The following is a 26421-nucleotide window of genomic DNA, read 5'->3' as shown; positions in this document are numbered from 1 at the left end:
TTATACCTATATAAGAAAAGAAGGAATGAAGTTGATAATTGACCTACGAACTTTGATTACCGGAGTATGTACCTAGGTAATGTACCTGCTATGCGATATGTCATAAGGTTCAAGCCGACTCCTATGTATGTAGGTAGGTATGTAGGTTGTATACCAGGAGCAGGGTTGATCGATTTCATGATATGCTTTAAATACAGCAAAGCACCCCTACCCATGTAGCCGGTCACAGATCATATTTGGAGTTACGTGTGCTACTCCTTACGTCACCATACTGCCCTCAACCGCCACTCATTCACCGTAGACACCATATCAATTTTCACACGATTCTAATACATAAAATGAAAAGAAGAGGGCCGAGACGCCATCGCATTATTTCACAAGCCTCAGAAGCATCGGGGTTTGCCATTGTTCACAATATCACCATATCACAAGAATTGCCTTGAAGCCACTTCTCTGAAAAAGAACTCCCCATAAGAGAGGCGCGTTGTCCATTCCACACTCGTTCGTCCATTGCCCAAAGGGCATCTTCCTATCGAGTCATCTAGTCGTAGTGATGGACTTAAGGCCCACCCAGACCCCATGCAAAGACTCGAATTTTCCTTTCGAGCCGAAAATGAAATATGCAATATGCAACTCTATACTAGTACAACCTTGAGGCCTCCGTACGCCATCATTTTTTTACCGCCATGTGGGTGTATACCACCAATCTTTATAACAGCACTTAATGGCCGTTAGTCAACTGAGCCGCTGCCTCAGCTGCCACCATCGAGAACTGTCCGCCAGCACCGGCCCAGACGATCTTCCTATCACGAATGGCCGTGTTGTCAATCACGGTGGGGACCTCGGTATCATCTGTGCTTCCCTGGCCTGTCTGGTAGTTGGCTGAAAAGCCCCAAGAGTAAACCTTGCCTGCCTCATCAATGGCGAAGCTGGTATCCGTGCCCGCTGCGACAAATGTTGCCTTGACGTCTGTAATGATGGTTAGCCTACTTCGTGGAAACGATAGCAAAAAAACAAAAGAAAAAAACATACCATTGATGACGGACGGCTCCATCAGGATTCGGGGTTTTTGGTTATCGTCAAAGACAGCGTTTTCCTCGGTGTAGAGGCTCGATGGGTGGCCAACTTGATGGCCATCTACTCGCCCCCAGGTCAAAAGCTTGCCATCAGTTGTGCAAGCTACCGAGTGATGCTCTCCACCCACAATTTGGCGGATCTTCTCGTCCACAAGCGACTGGACAATCTGGGGTCGAAGGACCATCGCATCGTCTTCTCCGGTATGCACGTTGAGTCCGGTCTGTGCGTAGTTGTTTAAGCCCCAAGCCCAGACTCGATCCTCGTTGTCAATATAAAAGCTGTGATACGAGCCAGCACCTACGTGAACGGCGAAATGCTTCTTGGAAAACTTGCTGCACGGCTGGGGAGCTAGTCCAGCAGTAGGACCTCCTAGACGGCTCAGTGGCTTTCGACCAAGCTGGTATTGGCCTCCGCTACCCCAGGTAAAGACCTTGCCCGAGTTATCCATGGCTAGGACGTGGTTGGAGCCACAGGCCAGTCGGCTGATCTCCTTCAAACCGGGGATGAGGATGGGAGATGGCTGGATTTTGGTGCCTTCGCTGAAACCGATAATACCATCGGAACCTCGGAAAGTGCCCCATCCATAGACCCAGCCGTCGTCTGTGACGACAAAAGAGGCAGAGTCAGTCGCGGCAACTTGGGAGATCTTCGTTCCTTCGGGAATCGCACTAAGGTCGACTGGGCCAGGCGTGCTTTCATTAGGATTCATGCCGGTATCATCTTCATCGTCTGAATCTTCGTCCCCCTCAATATCACGAGTGCCACCCTCCCAGTGAGTGTCACGGCCTAGCGCCTTGTCGTCGTTGACGCCCCAGGTGAGGACCCGCTGGTCATGAGTCAGAGCGACACAGTGCATACCACCACAAGCTATAGCGACGACGCCCTTGAGGTTGTGGTTGATACGAGGTCGCCGCACGTCGATAGGCTTCTTACCCTCATACTTCTTGCTCCCGAGGCCAAGTTCACCTGAAGTTCCCTCGCCAAAGACGAAGACATCAAACTGCGTCGAGGGAACGGCGTTGAGTACAGCACCTCTGGCACCAGGTCCACGAGTGCGGGCAGCAGCTTTTGCAGGGGGGCTTACGACAGCGCCGTTGACTTGGGCTTCGGTGCGAGCCTTTTTGGCTGCAGGTGGCGCTTCAGTTTGAGAGTCCTCCTCCTGAGAAGTCTTGGCTTTCTTAGAGACAGGCTTCTTGGTGGGCTTTTTCGGCGAAACCGATTTCTTGGGCGCTGCGGCTTTTCTAGCAGCAGGCTTTTTAACAGGAGCCTGCTTAGGCTCTGCGACTTCGTCGTCGTCATGATCCGACTCCGTGTCCTCCTCTCTCTTGCGCTTGGCTTGTCGCTCCCCTTCTTTGCGGACAAGGTTGGCTTCCTCCTCTTTCTGGGCTTTGGTCAAGGGGGCATTCTTCTTGGCGGCGGGTCGTTTTCGGGGCTGTGCTTTTTCGGGTTTGATTGTGCGACTGTTTTCTACTTCAGTCTCCTCTTGTTCTTCGCCAGCATCATCTAGTTCTTCGTCGACCTTCGATGCGGGTTTCGCGGTGCGGCGGCTAGCGCGACCAGGAGCTGAACCTGCAGCGGATGTGTTGTTTGATCGGCTGTTCTTGGCCGATGCAGCTGAGGTCGCGGCCTTAGTGACGCCGGACTTGGCCGAAGCCTTGCGATCTTTAGGAGGCATCGCGTATTGTTGTTTCCAGTTGATGCTGGATGTAGAGGGTATGATAGTTTTCAGATTGATGGAAACTATTGATGGAGATGTTGATGGAAATAGTCTATAAGTGACCAGTAAGTAAAGGATGAAGGAATTGAGAGTTTGTGGGGGTTGAATTGCGAAATTAAAAGGAAGTACAAAGGTGTGGTAAGAATGAGGGTTGGGTACGAGTGGTAAGTAAGTGGGTGGGTTCAATATTGGTAGAATGATAGGTGAGTAGGTAAAGTAGGTAGGATCAATGGTAGGATCAATCTACCTAAGTTTGGATACCTACCCTAGGGTATTATGTGAGGTGCCTAGTCAGGTAATAGGTAGTGGGTAATTGAGTTTGGGTTTGGCAGTTTGGGTATGTAGGAAAGAGTATGTAGGATAGGGTAGGTTAAACTGCGCGGGTAACGGGTAACGCAATAGTCGCGTGTCTTTCTCGATTGATCTGATCAGACGAGTCTTGACTTACCGAATAGGATAGAATTGTCCTTGACCAAATATGGTGATTCGGAAATCGCAGGGACAAACCTGACGCGTAACAAGAATACCGAGTAGATTATTCTTTGTTTATGGTTAAGAATAATCGACAAGGAACAAGTTGGGTAAAGAAAGAGAATGTTTACGATGATGAAGTTAGTGAGAGCGAAAAGAAAGAAAAGTGAAAAGAACGCGCTTTGATTTTTGGTAGGAAATTTTTAAGCCCAAAAATCCACAATTACCAATCCACATTACCGCATGCAGGGCACAAACCTTGTACACTACTGGGTAGCACTTAGGTACCTAGTAGTACTAGGTAGTACAATGTAGTACAAGTGCACCTAGTCCTTAGTACCTTCTACCTCGTAAATAATGGATAATTGGATCTAAACAATACAGAATGGCCCCACCATAGCTTTTCTATTGAAGCTTCAGTGGGTCCCTGGCCTCGACCCTAGTGTCCGGAAAAGATTCGATCCTTCTCACCGCCCGCGCAGTCTACCTATCAAATGCGTTTTTGTCTTCCATATCGGTATCTCAACTTCTACTAACCCCTGTAACTTGGTTTTTTGGTATGTTTTGTCCGGCAGAAAAAGGGATAATTCGGAAAGGCGGTCAATAAAAATAATCTACTCAGATGTGCGTACTTGAAACTTGCGAAGCGAATAATCGTATTTACCACTCTTATCTAAAGGTTTTTTGGTTTTTGTCTAGCCATTGATATTTGAGACCCTTCACTTTCACCTACCTAGATAGGTACAAAATAATTATCTATGGAAAGAAATATACCGATACATATGTTGGGTTTCTTGAATTAGGAATGCTTCATCAGTGTCTACCTGGATAGTTGTGAAGCCTTATCACGAGTGTTGTGGGATGTCTCTCATAAAACTTCATATTGACATATGTAGGTGGCAGTCTCTTTCCTTCAACTAATCAGTATCATCTCAGCCATACTTCTACTCGTGATGACTCATGGCTCGATGAGGTTCTTAACCGCTGATTATAGTTGTAGGCGAAGGCTAACATGAATGTCTTAGGTCTTCGATGATTCTCAAGGAAATAGAAACAATGAAATCACTTTTAGGCGGCTCCGGAAACGTCGCACGACTTCCAAGTTAATTAAAAAAAAACGTGATTGCATTGTATCTCTGCTACCGAAAACCTAACTCCGCGAACTCCAACCACCATGCCATCCGATGAAATCCCCTAGATTTTCTCTCCAGAGCTGCATTTACATGCCACAGCCATTATGACAGCATATGGCCAGTAGCATCACTCAGTATGAATGCCATATCCCCGTACTAGCATGCTCTCAAAGCCTTTTTGACTACTTCGTGGTGAAATCGATCTCGTTCGGGTTCGGGTTCGAGCTGGCTTGTTCGCAGGTGCAAGATCCAGCGGGACGAGAGCCGCAGGCACAGGCGCTGCCATTAACGGGCGCATTCTCTTTGGACGCGTTGTCGCAAGTGCATTGGCCAGCAGGACGAGCACGGCATGAGCATCGAGCGCCGCTCAACTCGTTCTCGGTGGAAGCCTTCTCGCAGCTGCACGCGAGGGCGGATTTCTGGCCGCAAGAGCAGGTAGCTTGTTTAGCTGTAAAGAAGAAGAGGCGTTAGTTACTTCATACAGTGTCGTCCATGATGGATGAACAGTTCAAACTTACCACACACGCACTCGCCGCCAGAGTTCTTGCCGCAGCAAGTGGGGGTTGCCTGTAAAACTTGGGTCGCCATTGTAATGGTAGTAGGATGTGATGAAGAAGGGTGGAATGTAAAGTTGAGGATAGTCGATAGATTTTGTTTGGAGATTTGTGTTTGCAAATACAATACAAGTTAGAAGGTATGATTTGTGTGTTGATGTTATGTTGAAGATGTCGAGATGGGAGATGGAATATTGGAAAACGTGAAGAAGGGCAGTAGATATTTGTACTCGAAGCTGATAGCGTCTGCAAACAGATGACGGGACAGTATTATCAGTACAAGTCCTTCTGCTGACATCACTGATCGAGCTTGATCAAAGGTAAAGGTCATCATATCTATGGTGATTGGTTGACCGTCTTCAAAGCATAACTCAAATGGCCAATCATGGCCATTGTGATTACTTTAACTAGCCTCTGGGTGGCCAACAAGCTGGGCCGACTAGAGATCCAGACCGAGCTAAGACCATCAGTTGGCCGACAGAAAATCAATTTTCTCCATCATCAGCTGTCTGGATGGTCTGAGTGGTCTGATTAAGCTCCATACCAAACAAAAGCTTACCGAACTTGAATTCGAGCACTCGTAATTGGTTACTTTTGCTCCTTTGGTGTTTGCTTCCAAGTGCAGTTGAGATGGCACGCAGTGGCAATGTCCTCATCACTACATTGATATAATCACTTACACATATTTACCTAACCTACAGTGTACACACTAAATACTCAATATACCACAGTCCAGTTGTACTCCTTCCTTAAGGCAGCGTTGTTGTGATCGAACTATATCCTGATGTAGGGCCTCATCCCCCAAGAGCAGTGCGAGCTGCTGCTGCTATGTCTCTTATCAACACACCTCTATATTACGCATGTCCTTTCACCTATCTTTAGATATTAGATATACCTTAGGTGTCTAACGTACCTAGACATCCATCATTAGCTCCTCTCACTTAGCACTTCGAGAAAGAAAAAAAAGGCCCGGTAAATATCAAAAGGGCAAGAGAGACAAAGTGTACCAGTGGCAAGTTACGTAGGATGCTTTCTAGAAACCACCGTTTCCACGTTTGCCATGCACACGGCAGTACGGAATACTCCGAAAAGAATGCGAAAGGAATGAGAGCCCATCAGTTTTCAAATAAGCATCCACAGACTCATCCTCAAACTGACCATGTAATACTGTGATCCTATTTCATAAGCTTAATATCGTGATATCCAATGCACGTTGAAAGAAACAGAGGTATGTGGTACCTGTACGTCTCCCAAGTTGCCGCCGGTACAACAGCATAGAGTCGTACCAATTTGGAGGATCTCGATTCAAGCCCATGTGGCCGTTTATCAATGATCGTATGAGTCTAGCTTATATGCGTAGGTACCTAGTTGGGGCTGACATGTTATTGATATGGAAGGAAGATACATACTATCTAGTTGACGATAGAGGAGAATAATGATACGAATATAAGAGCTGCCAGGCCAGGCTTGCATCTAGGTAGGTACTTAGCATCGAACCAAGCCGTTCTTTCGAAGGGGGGTAGCGAGGTTCTAAGCAAGAACCCTAGCTTCAACCAGACAACATCCTTCTGTCTAGAAATCAAACGGCGGTGACTCGGAATGGCTACCCACTTCTTGTCGCAGAGAAACAAGTTTATAGTTCGTGTCGTATGTATCATAGCGAGTCTATCTCATTTCAATTGAGTCAGCCTCATTCGAGGTATGTTGCACATCGCCAGACAGGCAAATTACTTCTCGGCTAGAACCCATAAGAACGAATTCAATGATTCTAATACAGAGAGAGGTAAGATGGCCGTGATGCTCCTAGAGATCATGGTGTTTCTTAAGAATCACCACACCCACCACATATCTGCATGCCCTTCTACTTCATCAGTTGTGAATGTAAAGACGAGTAGGAGTCCTACAGAACCCTCGATTCAGCAACCAGATTTTGAGAGAACCAACCTTGACGAGCAGCCGATGAAAGAAAGGCAGAAAAAAAAAAAAGCCAACCAAGAAAATATACATACCTCATACCTATCTATCATCCAAGATGGGGGTCCGAAAGTTATTCCAACTGCTGATACCGGCACCTCTGAGCATTTCTGCAGCCCAGATCGTCGACAACGGCCCCTTCCAGCTACGCATCAGCAGCAACGTCAATGCTTCCATCAACGGTACGTAACCCTTCCCTTCCCTCCTACCAACTAGCCAGCCAACTTGCCTGCCTACCTAGTACCCAACCCCACCCAACACATTTAACTCTACATGGCGTAACTTCACTCTCAAACACCCACGGACACTTACCTACCTACCTACCTACCTACCACTAACCTTCCCACCCCCAGGCCACGCACACCCCTGCGCCGACACCCTCGGCCTCTGCTACACTCAAGGCGCCGTGCCCTCGGCGCGGGGTTCGGCGACCGGGTTCTTCTTCACCTCGTACGGGGCGGGGGACTACGGGGCGGGGTACCTGACGTACCGCAACAGCAGCACGTACGGGCCGGTGGGGCTGATCTACGACCCGGGGTCGAACGTGGCGGTGCCGGTGTTCAACCAGACGGCGAACCCGGAGACGCTCGGGTTCGACGGCGAGACGGGGGACCTGCTGATGACGGGCATCGACGACACGACGGTAAACGGCACTGCTGCTGCTGCTGCTACCACTACCACTAACGGCACCGACATAAATCCCACTGCTATTCCTAGCAGCAGCAGTGGTGGTAGTGGTAGTGGTAGTGGTAGTAGCGGAGCAAACGCGACGACGACGACGACGACGACGGACGATCGCAATTACAACAACTGGTTCCTCTGCCTCGTGCCCCTGGACCAGCACACCGAGTACCTGGTCTCCTGGGTCCTGGGCGCGAACCACGGCTCGCCCCCGACCAACCCTACGTGCCAGGCCATCAACATCACCATGGAGACCAGTGCGGTGGGATATGGTGTCTAGTTAGGTAAAAAAAAAAAAAAAAAAAAAAAGCTAGAAGGCTAAAAGATAGGAGCTGCTTGTGTTGTCTTGCCTTTGTCTTGCCATGTTTGCCTTGGCGAGGCAGTCTGTGTGGGGTTTGGAGGGGATGGGGGGGATGAGATGAGATGAGATGAGATGAGACATGTGCGTGAATAGTTATGGGCAGTCAGTTAGTCAGGCTGTATGCAAGTGACGAGTGCGAAGTTTTCAAAGAAGCAAGAAACAATTTGGGGTCGGTCAGAATTTTTTTCTTTCTTTCTTTTCGAGGAGTTTCGGGGCTTGATTGATTGATTTTCTGCCTCCATATTAACCCTAGTAAATTACCTGTGTTAGCATTAGAAAGAAAATAGGTATGCCCTCCCCCCCCCCAAAAAAAATGTCCGGGCGATCGTTGTATTCCAGGTGGTGTTGTAGTTATTGTATTGTACGATTAATCTCAACCCTCGACCTCAGGACGGCACGGCACACATGGCAGCCTCACTCACCCCCCCACAAACGTGACAAGACGTATGCACAACATATTCAGCGCAAGCAAGTGTCATCGCGGTCGCTGCCTCCTCCAACCCCATGTGCCGTGGTTACATCTACAACCCAATAAAATCCCCATCAGCAAAAAAAGAAAAAGAAAAGATATGTCTCTCGCAAGACGTGAAAAGCAACTAAATATAGGAACAGTGTCCTACAGTACCTTCATCCCCTTCCCCTCCTTGCCCGCTGCAGGTAAGAAACCTTGCAGCCATGAGTCGAGAGAGGAGCACAGAGAAGAGAAACACAAGGCTGAGCGCCTGACAGCAACACAAGATTATTAGACCTCCAGGGAATACCCTTTTGGGTCTCAAAAAGAGAAAAAGATGACTGGCCCCGCATCCCCGATCCGATCCGAGGGTTGCCGGAAGAAAAAAAAAAAAAGGGACCCCTCCATCGATCGGCACCATTTGCCGTTAGTTTGGCAGAGGTTGGGGGCGGAAGGATTTCAGTGAAGGGAGCTTCTTGTGTCACGAATCTGCACGGGAATCTTATCTACAGGACCGGAAGTCTTACATATATACATGTTCATGGAGAAACTAGCCTAGTTATTAGAATAGCGGTGTCGATATATGTAGGTGTACGTAAGGTGAGTAGGTATGTAGGTAGGTATTGCAACATCGTGCTGCTTCGACTTCTAATAATACACATTTACATACATACATGTACCTGGATATGTATAGAATTGTCTCGAGGTGTTTCCACACGTCTTCTTCTCCGAGTCTCCTCGTCAGCTTTCCTCGGTCAGGAATCTGCAGTGCTACCCTAGACGAGAGCGGGATCAATACACATACATACATACATGTACCTACCTACTAACCTACATAATAGTAATCTATATGGAACTAAAAGACAATCTATCGATATGCAAGTCTGGGTTACGATCTCAAGTTTTTCCTATCTAAACGAGGAAGTAAGTAACTACCTATTTGCATCCTTTTTTGGAAGAAAATGCGACAGAGGCGATTCCACACCCCCGATTCTTCGCAACCGAAGCGAACGTCTGTGGTCTGTGGTTCGTTCTCTCCAAAACACTACCTACACACACAAGGCTCGTATTGGTAGTACGAGTCTTACCTACTGCATATAACCAGCACGCTTTTGGCCCTCCCCATCGTTCCATGGCCAGTTGCCACGCCTTAAGCGCTCGCCACACGATGTCGGGATTGGGTGCATTGTAGTAAGGCTTACCAGGGTTGGATTATTTAGCTCGCAGACTCGTTCTCAGCCCTCAGCGCAGAGGGGCTAAAATTCGTTAGTTGTCTTGTACATAATCTATAGCTACTAACGTACAATACCTAACCTAGATACCTACTTGGGTAGGTAGGTAGATATCGTATCATGAATGCATGTAACCTTAGCAGAATAGAATTAGACCAAAGAGCAGAGCACTGACGACCAAAATGAAACGAAACGAAAAACATCGTGAACTTAAGCACAGACGATGAGGTGTTACTTTGTCGGTGCTCATCAATGCTGAGAATAGCGGATGGCAAAAAAAACAAGCCTTCTTCTCTAACCTCAGTTGGGAAGACCTCCCAAGTAGGCGGGTTGCATCCCTAGTAGCCAGGTAGGTTATCTAGTCTTAGGCCATCAATGTTGCATATGCAGGTCAGCCATATTCCATTCCAAGAAGTGCGACTAAGAAACCCTCGTTGGCCCTCCTGGGCGGCCTTGGTAGAGGTTGTCCAGGGGCTATGCAAATCCGGTTTTCGTATTGGCTTGGTACTAGCGGACACACAGACTTATCCCACGATTGCGCCAACGTCATCGTTCTACAAACACCTGTAATACCTGTAATAGGTATTGGGTTCCTTGATGTAACTCTAGGTAGGCAAGAGAATCACTAAAAACAACAGCATCTTCGTATTGTCTTATAGTGACCTTTCCCGCCACTCCGTACGCCATTCTCGATGTCTTTGTCTAGTAGTGTAATTCTTTAGTTTCTTTTTAATTTTAAGTCTTCTTCCTACTTAATACTATTCACCATGAACTGGTATAGGGGATCGACGATAATAGAGCAGCAGCAGCAGCCTGCTACCACCGCCGCCGTTAAGTCGGAAGGCCCTGGCAAGAAGCTAAGGAGGAAGCTCCAAAAGATCGGCACCCAGCAGCGCTGGTATAAGCCTAATGACCACACCGACGCTAAGAAAGCTGAACCTACTCCCGTCGTCACCGACAAAAACACGAACAGCAAGAAGACGATTTCACAAACGACAGACACAAACGATGGGAAATGGCTCGAACAGCTTCGAAAAAGTGGTTATCTCTGCCGTGGACCTCCTCCGGTCGTGAGATCCAACGAAAAGCCACACCGCCACTCTATGCAAGTCATCCCCGAGTTCGCGCATCTTAGTGTCAGCGACACCAAACCCGGACGGTCACTTGACAAAAGAGCTTCGTGCGCCACACCCTCCTCTACCTCGTCGATTACCAGACAATACGCAAAGACACCCGTGTACCACATCGGACAATTAGAAAACCACCCACGCCGGGACCAGCCTGCAGCACACAAAGTGTCCAGCGTCGAGGCCATCGCAGAATCTTACAGGGCTTTGCTGGAATCGAGTTGCGCCATACTAAATGACTCGGCACAAGAACCTTTGCCGTTACGGCTAGGGTCCTCCTATCGCCCAGATGCGCGTCACTCTATGGTCGGGGAAGATGTTCTCAGGGAAATACCCGAGGCCTTATCCGTCACAGACTCGCCTCACTCAGACGACGGGACGCTGGTGGCTTTCGAGGAAGAAGCGATCCCTTTTACCCCAAGGTCGTTCTCGCTTGAGCCGCCGCTGCGTCACAGGAGGGAGCCAATCCGGCAACCGCCAAGACGGGCATCGCCCGCAAGTCCCAGTCTGCAGATATGCCTAGATCTTCTTGGAAAGGAGCTTTCTTCGGCTGCGAACGGCATGTCAACCCAGTCTAGTCAAGAGACATCGGCGTTACAGGTATGGGTCATGATAGAAGCGTACGAGCGGCTGCGGGATAAGATCCACGACATGCAGCTCGGGTACGACCAGGAGCAGTCGCTGAACGCCATGCTGGACACGTGGATCCAAGCACTATATACGGTTCATGATAAGATGATGGGAGGTGATGGGAATGAGAGCGAAAGTGATTACGGGGACTAAGCAGGAGTTTTGACATTTCCGGGATTCTGACATCCTAACATTATTTTCTGATATCCCGACTTACCCTCATGGGCTTATTTAAATTACCTTCTTGTAATGATACCTATTTCTTTCGTATTCATCGAGATCTTTTGGTTTTGGAAAAGGATTGGATTGGATACAGGAAGATTTCTATTCACTGGTGGAATAAAGGATTAAGGAAGTGGATGCATCAAAATCTATACCGAAATTGTACTACTTGCTGTGTAGTATTTATATTTAGTATGAGGGTATGAGGTGATGATAATGAAATGAAGTATTAATTCACTTTGAGGTGTTGAGTATTATGAAGTAGCGAGAGAGAATTGAAGAATTTGAAGCTTGAGAAGATGGAAGATGGAAGATTCAATATGGAAGATTCAATATGGAAGATTCAGTGAGGAAGGTGAAGAGACCCCGCAGTACCCGATAACGATATGCCCCTCCTTATCAATATGCACCTGCAAGGTAGGTACATGTACCTAATTACCCCACGGTTGCTCACTACTAGGTACTATGTATTGGAACAAACGCGACTTCCTAGACGCGTTAATAGGTACCAACAATAGGTACCAACATGCTGGTTTACAATATTTTATATTTTACCTAAAATTCAAGGAATCTATTCCGCAGTCAAAGTCAAATACCACTAACAATTATACTGAACAATTGTGTATTGATTTTGAATACCCCCCTAATCCTCTGGTCTTCACCACCCACAAAAACAACAATGTCTGCCGTCGCACGAAGACGAGGGCTTCAATCCGCCTCTGAGCGGAACCATCCCCGCGTAGCTTCGCATACTTTGGAGCCTCTTGAATTACCAGACTACGAACCACCTTCCTGTCCCTTGAATATCGAATCCATACGCGAACTCACCCGCCTTGCCAACAACAAGGAGACGCGAAAGTATGAAGAGCAACTAAAGCGCAGCCTCGAGCTCCTTGGTGACAGTGTGCGCGACATCAACGATCGATACATCGCACGCAAGGAGACCCTCAAGAGCCTACAAGAGCGACGGGGCGCAGATGGCGAAAAGAGCGACCGCGAGCGCGCCTTAGAGAAGAGCGTGCTAATGCTAAAAGAGGAGGTACCACAACTATCCGAAGCATGCGACCACGCCGTGCGCAGCGTTATCGACCTGAAGATCGAGCTCGAGGACTACAGTACCGCACTAAAAGAAACGGCGCTCAAGGCTGAAGTCGAGGCTGTACAGAGGCGACAAAGCCAGGCCCAGAATGACGATGACGACGCGGCGGCTCCTGAAGTCACGGGCCCGATAAAGTTGCTGCAGGAAGCGAAGGATGCGGCAGCGGCGGAATACGCATCGAAGAATTTGTACGAGAAGTACGGCATCAACAATGATTACATCGGCTTCAAGCGTCTATGGCATGATGCGGCACACGGTAGCGACGGAAAGCCCTTGCCTGACGCTTCGAAGTGGTTTTCGCGCAATGGAGGTGAGGGAGAGCAGGACGAAGACGACGATCTAATCGTCGCGGAAGAGCACATGGATATACACTGCCCGCTGTCTATGGCAGTTATGAAAGACCCTTACACGAGTAAGAAGTGTAAACACACGTTCGAGAAGGATTCTATTGTGCAATTTCTCCGATCGCAGGCGGGTAGACGGGCACGTTGTCCACAGACGGGATGCAATAAGGTACGTAACATAACTTACACACTTGCTAAGTATTATTGGTGTTTTGATGAGGAGGACTAACATGAAATGCAGGAAGTCTCGATCTCGGATTTCCAGCCCGACCCGATTATGCTCCGAAAAATCAAACGGCAACTGGCGGCGCAACAGCAGAACAACAGTGATGGAGAAGATGACAGCGGTGGTGAAGAGGGCGAAGAGGAAGAAGCTGCTGGTGACGGTTCGGTTAAGTCAGAGGATGAAGATGAAGAGATGAGGGATGATGATGACGAAGGAGACGAAGAGGAGGAGGAGGAGGAGGAGGAGGAAGACGATGAAGATATGGTGTAAAAAAACAAAACATCATCGAACTCGCTGTGTATTAACTCAAAGGGTCTTCGATCTCGTCGAGCTTTCGAAATACATACCGTTTTACCCTCAACTTCGGCATTAATGAGCAGCAGCATGCTTTACTTCAACCCCTGAATATCTAAAATTAGTAAGATATCGAGTGTATGGAACTAACCAGAGTCTCTCTAGCCCGTGAGCTGAAACTAATGACACCAAGAAGTGGATCACTGACGACGATAAACCGAACGGGTGATCTAACGAGATTCGTTATAGTGTAGCCGAGGCTTCGATTAGGAATTTCTAGGAATTTATCTAACGAGATCGGAGTTTCATACACTTTAACTTTTGCCATCTACCTAATCACCTTTTTTTCATTCTCTTTTCTATCTTTCATATTCCTTATTTCTACTAATTGTCCAAAAGTCAAGTCCAATCTGCCATTGATATTCCAGAATCGAGAAATATTTAATAAAGAGAAATAATACCCTAAAGCAAAAAAGAAAAAAAAAACCCCCCCAACCCTCAACACCGACAACAACAACCATGGCAGCACCGAAACCTCCCTCCCCATCCCAGCCCACCTCATCCCAACTCGCTGACGTCAAAACCACCATCCGCGCCCTCCTCCACCAACCCACCTACGACGACGGCTCCGCCGGCCCCGTGCTCGTGCGCCTCGCCTGGCACGCCGCGGGCACCTACTGCGCCACCACCAACACCGGCGGCTCCAACGGCGCGGGAATGCGCTACGAGGCCGAGGGCGGGGACCCCGCGAACGCCGGCCTCCAACACGCGCGCGCCTTCCTCGAGCCCGTGAAGCAGCAGTTTCCCTGGCTCACGTACGCGGACCTCTGGACGCTCGCGGCCGTCGTCGCGATCGCCGAGATGGGGGGGCCGGCGGACATCGCGTGGAAGGGGGGGCGCACGGATTTCGCGGACGAGAGCAAAGTTCCGCCGCGGGGGCGCCTGCCCGACGGTGCGCAGGGGGCGGATCATCTGCGCGCGGTGTTCTACCGCATGGGGTTTAGCGACCAGGAGATCGTCGCGCTCTCGGGCGCGCACAACCTGGGCCGCTGCCACGCGGACAGGTCGGGCTTCGAGGGGAAGTGGGTCAACAACCCGACGCGCTTCTCGAACCAGTACTTCAAGCTGCTGCTCGCGAACGACTGGAAGAAGAAGAAGCTGGAGAGCGGGGTCGAGCAGTTCGTGTATGTCGAGGAAGACGAAGACGACGACGCCGAGTCCGCAGAAGAGGGAGACAAGCCAGAAGGCCTCATGATGCTGCCCACCGACATGTCGCTCCTCTCCGACGCCTCCTTCCGCCCGTGGGTCGAGCGGTACGCCGCCGACAAAGACCTCTTCTTCGCGCACTTCTCTGCCGTCTTCGCGAAGCTGCTCGAGCTCGGCATCCGCCGGGACGCTGGCGGGCAGGTGATCAACGACGAGAACGAGAAAGAGGGGTACAGGAGCGCGCCGAAGAAGAGCGATGCGCCGACCGCGCCGGGCGATCAGGGGCCTGGGCAGATCGGGCACGAGGCGCGGAGGTTGAAGGAGGAGAATGAGAAGGAGAGTGAGGCGGCGAGGAAGAGGAGGGAAGGGGCGAAGTTGTAGGTGTGAGGGTTTACCCGGGGGAATTAGGTGTATAAAGAAGGAGGATAGTCATATTTACATAGTAGATAAACATAGATACCTAGGTTAGATAGATAGATAGTAATAGGGGAAGAGCTCGTAGATGGGATAGAAGGATTCGCTTCGTTTCATGTATACCTGGGTACCTAGGAATAAAACCAGCAAAATACCTAAGTTAGTTAGCTTCCTACTTAATTTAAGAGTACCATTTAACTATACATCTCAGCTCGTCAGCAATAGGTCTTCGGCTTGTCTATTTACCATACCGGACGTGCAATAAATAAAAATGTATACGAACCTACAGCAGTCGAGACCCCTAAGCTACATGTCAAAGAGCTCCCTGCGATATGGGGTGTTACTATCTGGGTGATTTTCATATAATACCATGGAAATGTCAGACGTATCACCGTATCACGCTTCTATAACCGTCAGGGGCTCATTATACAAGAGCTGGCATCTCATTGGGGTATAGGAGTGTACCTACCCCGAGATATAGAGGGGCTCTTTCATTAATTATATTCATTAAATACTAACGCACTGGTAGTCTAATACTGATATGTTCAACGATAGTCGAAGATAGATAGGGGGTATCATGCACAATAATAATTCATTGGGGTAGGAGGGAAGAAAGACTTCATGGACAACCATACACACACACACGCACACACACCGATGCAGTCCATTTATCGGAATCCGTGGGGACAAAAGAAAAACATGCGCCAAATGGATGCCCGTTCAGCCGAAATTAAAAAGACAATAAGGAGAATAAAGGGGGTAAATCTTAGAATTTGTCAAGTGTTAAATCGAGTTTGTGGATCTCCTCCAGATCATAAAGGCAGCTACTCCAGCACATGTAGTTGCTCCTAGAGCGAGATATAAGCTCGACCGGTCCGGAGGCGGTTCCTCGCTCTTGGGGAATGCAGTGCTAGGATTGGTCGCGGCCTCGGCTAGTGACACAAAAAGTTCGTTTATGCTGTTCCAGGTTACGCTGACATGGACCGGCGTGCTCATCATTAGACTCGAAGTATACTGATCTGGCTGCAACTCGCTTCTTTGAGTCGTCTTGTCCTTGTCAGCCTTTAAAGCTGTGTATATCGAGGGTAAGTCGTCAAGCTGGGGATGTCGCTTGCGGAGGTCCACAATGTGAGAAAAGGAATCTGGATCTGATGAGTCATATGCATAGCAAATCAGGTCGCATGAGTCTAGCCTGGCTTGGTTTTCTAGTATGGCGGGTTCGAGTTCCCCAAGCTCTTCCAAGATGAGGTAACACTGTTTCCCTCCTTGAAGTTCCACGCTGTTGACGGCTCTCCTGGGCTTGATAGTTGGCCGATGCAAACCGTCAAACGGTCTGTTGAGGAACGCGTCTAAGAGAGATGATTTGCCAGCTCCTCCCCCACCAACGATGTAGCATAACACTACATTCCGCTCAACCCGGCCAGGCCGTCTTCTTCTCTTACGAGGCTTTGTTACCTTTAAAGCCGATGTGAGATTCTCCCTCGGATTGGACGGCTCGAATCCTAGATATGCAAGGTACTCTAGAGTGGTTTTCGGCTCGAGGAACGTGGTCATACTCCATTGAGCAAGCCATCCTTGTAAAGTGATATAACCTGCTTCATTGCGAACGGTGGTCAACGGAAAACAAGAATCCACCCAGGAATATGGCAGACCAGGCGTAGGCGCGAACAAGGCACCAAGTTCTTGATCGTTCAAGCCCCCGTCATTATCCTTGTCGAATAGCAAAAAGAGGTCCATGAAGAACCGATAGCCTGCTGGACTTAGCTCGGCTGATGCGTATTCTGGGACATCAAGCTTGGGACGAATGAAACTGTCCTCCAAACTTAAGCTGCCCGTGTAGTGATATTTGCGTAGAATTATCCATATAGTTTCATGACGACCCTTTTCAGCATATATCTTGTTCAGTTGGAGAAACCCGCGCATATCAACCCCCTTTGTGGTGTTCGACCCAGGTATAGACTTGGAGATTGACAGCTTGATATTCTCCAGATCCTCTGGGGCTAGGGGCTTCTCGAAACATTTGGCTTGGAATTCTTGAATCTCATCATCGTTGAGGTATCCATCCTGGTCCTTGTCGCAGAGGTAGAAGATTCGCTTTAAAGCTGACATACACGCCGGCTTTAAGTTGCCTTCTTTATAGTCGAAGAGAGGGGCGATGGGATGCGTAACGGCTTTCTGGCAGAGGAAGAATGTCTCGTTAACATTTTGGTGTTCTCTGGCACTTGCTCGTATGCAGGAATCGATTTCTCTAAACTCATTCATAACGGGTAGCATCTCATCTTCGACAACTTGTGGCGTCGCATTATCCACAAGGTCAGATTTGTTGGCGCATAAGACAACAGGAACATTTACGCCGAGTGAACGGAAATAAGGCATCCAGAACAAGGCGACTCGCTCATAGCTATAGTGGTCGGAGTAGACGAGGAGGATTACATTGGACTTCCGGATCTCTTTGCGCAAGGTATTTCGATCTTGAGGACGGGCTGAGGTATCGACGATGGTAGTGGTGACATTTTCGGGAGTGCCGATACTTGGAGGGATAGTTATCTGCGGTAGGACGGGCTGAATCTTATTGCTCACAAAAACGTCCTTGACGAGGGATGCAATGAGGCTCGACTTGCCGGTCCCCTCATCTCCGCATACGCAAACGCGTACTATTTTAGAATTGGTGATGTCAATCATCTGACCCCATTCGAACTTGCGACTGCTGGGACCAAGTGTAGGACAGTGTGATGTACATACCTGTAGCCATGCTGGGTAAGAGATCCAGCAATTCGGGACTTGGATATATGCTATGATGCCATTGATGCCCGAGCTGAATGCCTAGGTAGTAGTAGTAGCTTTACAATAAGAGAGTAGACTGATAGATAGTTCGGCGCGTGTAGTAGTCGAAGAGCGTAAGATTAGTAGAAGATAGTTTTACTTTTATTTTTTATTCGTCCATAGCTATCAGAGAGGCGAGGCGGAATTGGCTGTGCTGGAGAGTTGAGAATGGAAGCTGAGTGATGAGTGGTGAACTGTTAGACAAGCACTTGAGATCCAAAAGTTACTAACTATGCATTACTACGTAACTTCGCACTGTACTTGTATGATACAATTAGAATACAAGGAATACAATGCATTGGATGTTCAATCATCAATGTTACCAATATTTCGGATCTAACTTTGAGTCTAGCAAGGGTTAATTCTCTGATTAGATAACGTATGTAAATGTTGTAGTACATATATAAATAGAGTTCGAGTGGCTTCAAATTTACATATGTTCTATAATAACTTCTATTTAGTATTTACACGAATGCCAGTGCTACTGTACATTGCATAGACAGCTCATCTTAAATGCATCTTTAACTATGTAAATAATTACAGTACATTCCAAACACATGAACTGAAGCTACGAATCACATACACAGGTAATTAAGCACTGTACCCATCATCAACTGACCCTGGAGAAGATCACCTATATGAGCACCCTTATTACCTATCAAATTCATATGTACATACATATGTATGTAGCTACTATGTACATAGGTAACTAGATGTACGTGACAGATGCAGCCTTGGAAATTGGAGTCAGTGAATTCAGTCCTTCCTCTAAATACATATGCTTGTCTATTTGAATTCAATCTTACGTATTCATGTACTTATACGCTTATACAGCCCTGGAGCTGTTCTTTCCCCTCATCCAATTGTGTCCCTTTACCCCACACCAAACCTTCACAGTTCCCGAGATTCAATACCCTTGTTCACTTGGCCTTGCTTACCTTAGTAGCAGATAGAGCCTGGAAGTTGCCAACCATGGAAGTTACTCTTTTGACGATTCCCAAAATGCGCAACTTAAACTTCTACCTCCGATTTGCTTTACTTGACCGAGACTCGACTTGTATAGTTACAACATTCGAAGCTATGAACATCGAACCCATCCATTTGTGCAATCATACATATGTCCGTCGAAGTTATAGTAATAAGCTGACGTAGCTTGCTTCATCAACTCTTGCTTTATTTGATCACCTTTACCCTATTCAACCATTCGCTCATTAAGCCATTGAGCCATTGAATCATTTTGCACCTCGCCTATAACAGCTGGATTGCTGAGCTATACCTTTGAGGTTTGGTTTGTGTCAATTATAATCCCTCGTTACACGGCGCTGTCAACGTTATCGAGTGTAATCATTCAACCGCTTTGTTCCAAGAACTAGTTGCCGGCATGATGTTGTAAGACTCCTGCGGCCATGCTGTATTCCTCGACTACCATAGTATTTAAGCGGCTAATGGCCTTTAAGTGTGCTACCGCCTCCGCCTAGGTATCCGACGCAGGCAGCGTATAATGCCGCTGTTGCTGCCGGTCATGCGACTCCCATGGTCGAGACCAACAACATTCTGTCGCACCCCGAGGACCAATTTCTTGTAGGAGAGGGTATGTTAGTCTTCAAGATAAAGGATATCCAGGACCAGCGCTAAAGCTGTCATGTAGGAACATACGTCCTCAAGGAAGACCTGCTCCTCGCGACACCACCACCTCATCCCTCCGAGGCCCCGGTGATAAACCCCAACCCCTTAGCGACGACACCACAGCCAGCTACAACGGGAAGCAGAGTGTCTCTTCTCAGCTTAGATAGCCGAACGCCGCCGCCCGCTCTCTTCAAGCTTACCCCGACCACAACTACACTATCGCCGAGCATCGCCGAACATCCCAGCGAAGGACGATACTCCAATGACGCCAAGCTTAGTAGCGACGGTGAGGGACGAGGCACATCAATGAGTGATGGAGGTCCGTCAACATCGGCAACCGCCACATCGGCGCCAGCTTTTGGTGATGGTAATGCTCTGCTAGTGCCAGAAAAGACTAAGGATCCTAATAAACGGCGCAAACCCAAGAATAATATGACTAAGAGTAATTCATCATTCATCTCACGCGTTATCATTAACGAGACCTTCTCTAAGAAGATCACCGATCGACCGAGCGATGGGCTATTTGCTTTTGTCAACGTCAATCGGGCTTTTCAGTGGCTAGACTTGTCGTCTCCGACGAAGGCCGACTACTTGACTAAGATCTTATTCACAAAGGCGCATTGTTTAAGCCACGATGTCAACTTAGTCACCAAAAGCCCTAGCCATATCGATATGATCATGGGCTTTTCAACGGGCGAGATCATCTGGTGGGAGCCCATGTCTCAGCGATATACTAGACTGAATAAGAATGTGAGGGTATAGCCTATTTCACGAGGGACTGCACTGACGAGACTATAGGGCGTAATTAATAAGACACCGGTTTCCCAGATCCGTTGGATCCCGGGAGCTGAGAATCTATTCCTTGCAGCACATATGGATGGCTCATTGGTTGTATACGACAAAGAGAAGGAAGATGCCGTCTTCAACCCTGACGAGGAAGAGAACAAGTCTAACGGGGATGTTTCTACTCCCAAGGTTGTTGACCATTTCAAGGAGATTAAAGTGCTGAAATCAGTTCACTCAAAGAATCAGAAGAGCAACCCTGTTGCCATTTGGAAGCTGTCAAATCAGCGGATTAACGCGTTCGAATTTTCCCCTGACAACCGTCATTTAGCGGTAGTGTCTGAAGATGGCACGATGCGGATTATCGATTATCTTAAAGAAGAGTAGGTACCATGAGTGGCTTTCGGAATAAGTACTGACAAAGTTATAGGCTGCTCGGAGTGTATAATGCGTATTATGGTGGGTTTACGTGTGTATGCTGGTCGCCAGATGGCAAATATGTCCTCACAGGGGGGCAAGACGACTTAATATCCATATGGTGCCCTTCAGAGACGACACTCATAGCAAGATGCCAAGGACATCAATCATGGGTTACATCGGTGGCCTTTGATCCATGGAGATGTGATGAGAGAAACTACCGCTTCGGTAGCGTGGGTGAGGATTGTCGTTTATGTCTCTGGGACTTCAACGTCGGAATGTTGCACAAACCCAAGGCAGTCAGTTTTCCATCTCCAAAGTTCTGGGAACTTGAAATTTTCTAACTAGGGATAATAGACAGCTAGTCGACAGCGTGGGTCTATTTCGTCTCGACTGCCGGTGCTACAGCGTGCCGAGACTCAAGGCACGTCTACTAGCAGGTTACGATCAGACTCCATTGTGTCAGGGCTAGAAGCGGAAGAAAACACGATCAACCACCCTGTCGAGCCGCGATCAAGAACGGCAATATTACCACCTGTGTTGACTAAGGTGGCCGACACGCATCCACTTAGCTGGATTGAGTTTACGGAGGACGCTATCGTGACGAGCTGTAAGACAGGTAAGCGCTGACGCCCCGAAGCTATTGACAGCTCATACTGAGGGAATTATATTAGGTCACATCAGGACTTGGAACCGGCCATCAGATGCGCCGGCCCAAGCGGATACTTGATAGGAATAAAACGGATGCATTTCGTTGTTTTAGAACGCATTGCTCACACAACATCCTGGCTACTGGTATTCGACTACATACGTTAAAATAGATATGGGTGGGAAGTGGGTTTTGGCGAAGCAATAGCTCGGATTGCTAGTCATTAACAGCGCGAGGCGATTTGTTACGCGGTTGTTGCGCGGTTGAAAATTTTTGAGTCTAGGATCAGAAAAAGAGAAACGGAGGCGAAGCTGACTTGATGGATGGTTGGATGGATACTCCGATAAATGGGAAGTTCAAGCAAGTCGATCGTCGAAGGTTGTGGATTCAAAGCGGTATCTTGCCGCTGCCGCCCGGAAGGCTGGTCCGGTGTCATCTCGGTGTAAGTGTGGGACTCGGTAGTTCTGATACAGCGGGTAGGCAGGCAAGGCAAGGCAAGGCAACCTTGAGGAGCCTCCCTTTTTTTTTTCTTCTTTTTTCTTCTTCTTCTATTCTACCAGTTGCATTAGAACGTATGGATACCTACATAGGTTAGGTAGGTAGGCATGAAACTAAAAATGAATCGGTGACGAGATGATTTTCGTCAACAACCTTTGGAAATTTGAATATCCTGAACACAGCACAGAGAGAGGAGTCGGTTTTGGCTAGGTTAGGGAGGTTAGGTGTCTTGCCCCCTTTCCTAATGATGCGATGCGATGCGATGCGACCATTGCATTTATTAACTATGGATATAGTTATATGTAGGTTAGGCATGTATGTATGTATGTGTGTTTGCTGCCACGGTACGGTATGAGTGCGATACGCGAGCAGATCTGTTTGTGTCAGTTTTATAAACGACGGTATGTCTGCATCAGGTAAGCCGCGGGTCACGTTGCAGGGTGATTGGTGATTAGGTATGTATGAAGGAACACATACATACATACATACATACGAAGTTACATGTATGTATGTTATGTAGGTATTTAAAATGAGGCTCATACGTTACCCATGGACGTACGATTTTAGGATGATACGCAGGTAAATAAATAACTAGGTAGGTAAGGGGCCTGGGTAAGGAGATACGTACATGTATGTATATGTAGGTGCGTATCTAAGAACGGATATGTCAGACTAGGTTACATATGTAACTACATAGAATCCTGGAATCCTAGAATCCTAGTAGATAATGGGAACCTGGAATGGATACATCCATCCATCCATCCATCCATCCATAGATAATATCAAAAAGGCATGTGAAAAGAGGGGAGTTGCGTTATTTAGATTTTCTTGTCAGATATGGACATAGATAGATACACTATTCTGGGTATGGACCGTAATTAGGTAAGTATGTAATTTTTTTTTCGGTTTTTGTTATCTCGTCATTTCGCTTCTCAGCTACGTTATTGATACTAGTAACATTACCTACCTAGTGCTAGGTCGTGATTACGGTTATGCCTAAGAATAGCTCGACAGCTTGAGCAAGCTGAGTACCTGCGTAGATAGCTAGCTAGGTCCTGGGATAGCTAGTAAGAAGTAGTTAGATACCTACTTCAATGTTAGTATGCATGTATGTGCGCAGTGCAGCTATATGAAGATTAGTTCCTGCAGCTATACTATGTACGCAGATACCTAGATAATATGGGTATTGTTGATGTTGTTATTGCTGCTGTTCTCTAACTGTGATCCATACCTGCGAGGAGACTGATTGGGCTTCCTACATGTACGGATCTTGAAGTCACCGGCCGCCGGCGCCGGACAATTGTTTTAACTCAATGCTGTCTAGAGCGTAGCCTAAAGAGCCTCATCAAGGTTTCGCGCTTCCTTGACACCTACACATGTACCTCGCAGGCCCTGGGTATGATATTCCCACTCCATTTTGATTCGGCCCTTCGAAACTCAGACCACCAACGACTCGACGTGCATGCAGTGTAGGAATGGATAGGATGGTCCGTTCCTACCCACGATGTGTCCACTGTTCACTGTCGGCGAGTTGACTAGGCCGTTACATATGCAGGCACTGCCAGGCAGATACACTGATACAGTATGTTTTCGATGATATTGATTTCAATATTTGCTCTGATACTGGTAGGGCTGGGCTAGATGACACAAGTCGGAACGGTCTCAGGAACGACCCCTCTAAAAAGAGTAATTCGTCGATCGCGGCTAGCAAAGCTTAACGTTTAAACAGTGGCAGGTACGCGCGGATATCTACGACCCAAGAGCCGTCGGTGTGAGCTTGCGCCTCTTTCACCGTTCAACACCGTTTCAGCTTGTCTTCTAGAACCTCGGGCGGTGGCCTGGGATAGATATGAATTTGGATATGATATGCCAATAATTGACCCCCCACGTGCGTCCGATTTGGATATCAATGAAAATCAATCCATCCTTTTAGCAAAAAGACTAGACAGTAGCCGCTCCACTGACGAGACTGTGATCCACTTAAGAATCGTAAGGCTCAGCGCTAGTGAGACGGATTCCACGTTACGGGATTTCGAGGGCCTTGTTCGCTTCGTCGGAAAAAACCGTGATGGCCGTCAATGCGGTGTTGCTGGCCTCACAAGGTCTAGCCCCTTACTTCGGTGGAAACCGAAGCCCAGTTGATGAATCATGTCTGCGATAGCTTGGAAGATCCAATCCTTATATGTCGGTATATGCTCCGGCACGTGTTTGACTCGAGCGGAATGATACGTACTTGCCGCAATCCCTGTGTGGCTGTGTGGGATATGCTGGATAGTAGAGAGGTAATGGATATGTTGGATGCCTTCCGCGTAGCACAAGACGCGTAATGATACCTACCTCTTATGTAGCAGACACCACCAAATTTGGGTTCTGAAGATTTACCAAGACCAACTGGCCAAGAGGTTTTTTTCGTCGTCCAAGGGCAACATTAACGCTTATTCGCTATTACATGCAGCCCTATACTACCAAGGTACCTAATTAGGTACAGTACATACTAGGTATGGACCATGGTATGTTGAGGCTCTAACTTCGTTGGCCAGAGTGGACCCTTAAATACCTGTTGGACAGCATTCAATGTTGGTCTTATCACTCATGTGGATGCCACTTAAGTGACGAGATGCCATTGGCGCCGTCACAAACGAGTTTCATCCCACCTACTGGGTAGGTACTGTAGATAGGGAAATGCCTCGTATGTTGCCTTGGAACTGTCACTGAGCGTTTTGTCAACTTAGTGGTAGATCCGAATCTCGTTTTTTGAAACATTGAAAGTGCTGAAATTTGACTTCTAGAATTTGAGAAGTGTTCGATTTCATTTTGAAACCTGGTTGGTTAATCAAAAGTGAGTGCCGGATACCGAGTTCAGGGGATTCTCATAGCTTTCAAACTCATTAGAATATTAGAAAATACCTCGGCGTCGGTTGACAAATAATGTTGGCGAATAGGTATGTATTATAATAAGCGATATACTACGATGCTGTTAGACCTACCGATGTCAGCAGTAGTTTCGGTAGCAACTCTAGTGTTTGTTTCGGTTCATGCGGTTGTTTGTTTGGCCGAAAAAAGAGCTCGTGGGTCTCGGAAGAAGCGAAGATAGGTAGCGGAACAGGCTGACAACGCCGCGGCGCCGCCTGGGAACCATGCAGAATTAAGGTCGCACTCTGCCGAGCCAATCGAGCTTGGCGCATGGTGCCGCAATCCCTTGATCATGTCAGTAATAAAGCCACATGCAGCCATATATAGAACGATCTAGAGATGATGGTGATGTTAATGAGACGGTATCCCCTCATCGGTATTCACCGCCCAGCTGAAAAGAGAATTTAGAAGTAAGTAAGATGCCAAATCGAGACCACAACCCCCACGGAACCTGGGAAACTCGTGGAAAATTCGGGGACGATTTTTACGATGCATATACAATGCGTTCTTTTTCGTTTCCAAACATTTCCACGAAAACAGTTTGCAGAAGACGAAGGTATTGTACGTTGTATGTGCATATGTATGTGTATGTGTATGTGTGCAACTGTGACATATCATGAGACCGATATTTCTCCAAATATGTATGTAGGTCAGCTCCGCCCTGGCTGTGGGCGTGGGCTGTGAATATTTGAAGACCAGTGTTACGCGCTGGCTGCAAGCCGCAGGAGTCAGGACAAGAGCTGAACTGGAAATATGTAATCTAATGAATGCGCATGCTGGCATCATTAGAAGCGGGCAACCAACTCCACACTACAGGATGATGGATGTGATAAGAAATCCCAATCCTCTGACCTACATGTAGGGATAGAACTGTGTCGTTGTATGGCACATAGGGATATTTGTTATCCAGTTACGGTACACCCACTTATAAAGTCGCAGCCAAAGAAAATGAGTTGAGGTGGCAGAGGGAGGAAATAGATAAAATGACCTCGTCGTCTTCACGAGACTCGGTCAGTGGTAGGGATAGGTATGTGACTTAAATAGTTGAGGCGTACAATGCAACACATGTAACGGAACTGTTGGTGATGATCACTCCATGTGTAACTGCTAAGAAATACTGTATGGCAGTGTATGCACATGTGGGAAGTCTAGTAGGAAAGAGGGCGACAAACGAGAAAACGAGAAACGCTTTTGGACAGTCAAGTACTATGTACTCTGTACTCTGTACCTAATGGCATGTATCGCGTGACTCAAGCCTCAAGCACGATTAACATTTCAACTTGAAGCAGGTACATATGTACGTAGTTACCTAGTAACATCTTGAATATCGAAGGCAACATCGAACTTGAAGTTGCGACCGGCCGATATCAGGCTTTGACGCCCCACATGACTATTATGGGACCTCGGGACTCACTAACACCAACCTTGGAATGGATGGATGGATGGTTTTATCTACTGACCCCTTTGAAAAATTTAAAAAGAAAAAAATTTAAAAATTT

The 26421-nt window shown here is 47.6% G+C and overlaps 8 protein-coding genes across 8 annotated transcripts; 4 read left to right on the top strand and 4 right to left on the bottom strand.

Moving 5' to 3' along the window:
- Positions 1–168: 168 nt before the first annotated feature.
- GGS25DRAFT_485752 (RCC1/BLIP-II) lies at positions 169–3501 on the bottom strand. The gene is made up of 3 exons (XM_049260568.1): positions 3243–3501; positions 1033–2846; positions 169–969 (listed from the first exon to the last, which is right to left on the bottom strand). Exons 2-3 carry the CDS (start codon positions 2750–2752, stop codon positions 722–724), a joined length of 1968 nt encoding a protein of 655 aa, XP_049117653.1. The 5' UTR covers positions 2753–2846; positions 3243–3501; the 3' UTR covers positions 169–721.
- A 403-nt stretch (positions 3502–3904) lies between these two features.
- On the bottom strand, positions 3905–5241 carry GGS25DRAFT_226391 (uncharacterized protein). Its single transcript, XM_049257002.1, has 2 exons — positions 4917–5241; positions 3905–4846 (listed from the first exon to the last, which is right to left on the bottom strand). Exons 1-2 carry the CDS (start codon positions 4984–4986, stop codon positions 4581–4583), a joined length of 336 nt encoding a protein of 111 aa, XP_049117652.1. The 5' UTR covers positions 4987–5241; the 3' UTR covers positions 3905–4580.
- A 4820-nt stretch (positions 5242–10061) lies between these two features.
- GGS25DRAFT_485719 (uncharacterized protein) lies at positions 10062–11931 on the top strand. The gene has a single exon (XM_049260567.1). The coding sequence runs from the start codon at positions 10419–10421 to the stop codon at positions 11559–11561; it is 1143 nt and encodes a 380-aa protein (XP_049117651.1). The 5' UTR covers positions 10062–10418; the 3' UTR covers positions 11562–11931.
- A 19-nt stretch (positions 11932–11950) lies between these two features.
- Positions 11951–13518, top strand: GGS25DRAFT_485716 (zinc-finger of the MIZ type in Nse subunit-domain-containing protein). The gene has a single exon (XM_049260566.1). It carries the CDS (start codon positions 12310–12312, stop codon positions 13300–13302), a length of 993 nt encoding a protein of 330 aa, XP_049117650.1. The 5' UTR covers positions 11951–12309; the 3' UTR covers positions 13303–13518.
- Positions 13519–13521: 3 nt separating this feature from the next.
- On the top strand, positions 13522–15424 carry GGS25DRAFT_485714 (heme peroxidase). The gene is made up of 2 exons (XM_049260565.1): positions 13522–13731; positions 13790–15424. Exon 2 carries the CDS (start codon positions 14113–14115, stop codon positions 15178–15180), a length of 1068 nt encoding a protein of 355 aa, XP_049117649.1. The 5' UTR covers positions 13522–13731; positions 13790–14112; the 3' UTR covers positions 15181–15424.
- Positions 15425–15619: 195 nt separating this feature from the next.
- GGS25DRAFT_485713 (mitochondrial Rho GTPase) lies at positions 15620–18344 on the bottom strand. The gene is made up of 2 exons (XM_049260564.1): positions 17956–18344; positions 15620–17867 (listed from the first exon to the last, which is right to left on the bottom strand). The coding sequence occupies exons 1-2, from the start codon at positions 17963–17965 to the stop codon at positions 15997–15999; spliced, it is 1881 nt and encodes a 626-aa protein (XP_049117648.1). The 5' UTR covers positions 17966–18344; the 3' UTR covers positions 15620–15996.
- Positions 18345–19442: 1098 nt separating this feature from the next.
- Positions 19443–21592, top strand: GGS25DRAFT_513878 (WD40 repeat-like protein; the record flags this gene model as incomplete). The annotated part of the gene is made up of 7 exons (XM_049262928.1): positions 19443–19447; positions 19494–19627; positions 19685–20412; positions 20461–20828; positions 20876–21161; positions 21220–21481; positions 21537–21592. 7 exons carry the CDS (start codon positions 19443–19445, stop codon positions 21590–21592), a joined length of 1839 nt encoding a protein of 612 aa, XP_049117647.1.
- Positions 21593–25184: 3592 nt separating this feature from the next.
- GGS25DRAFT_485704 (uncharacterized protein) lies at positions 25185–26172 on the bottom strand. Its single transcript, XM_049260563.1, has one exon. It carries the CDS (start codon positions 25706–25708, stop codon positions 25274–25276), a length of 435 nt encoding a protein of 144 aa, XP_049117646.1. The 5' UTR covers positions 25709–26172; the 3' UTR covers positions 25185–25273.
- Positions 26173–26421: the final 249 nt, after the last annotated feature.

Source organism: Hypoxylon fragiforme, assembly GCF_022984875.1.
Source record: "Hypoxylon fragiforme strain CBS 206.31 chromosome Unknown GGS25scaffold_4, whole genome shotgun sequence".
Taxonomy (NCBI): Eukaryota; Fungi; Ascomycota; class Sordariomycetes; order Xylariales; family Hypoxylaceae; genus Hypoxylon; species Hypoxylon fragiforme.
Note: the sequence above shows the minus strand (reverse complement) of the source record. Positions and strands in the feature narration are given on the sequence as shown.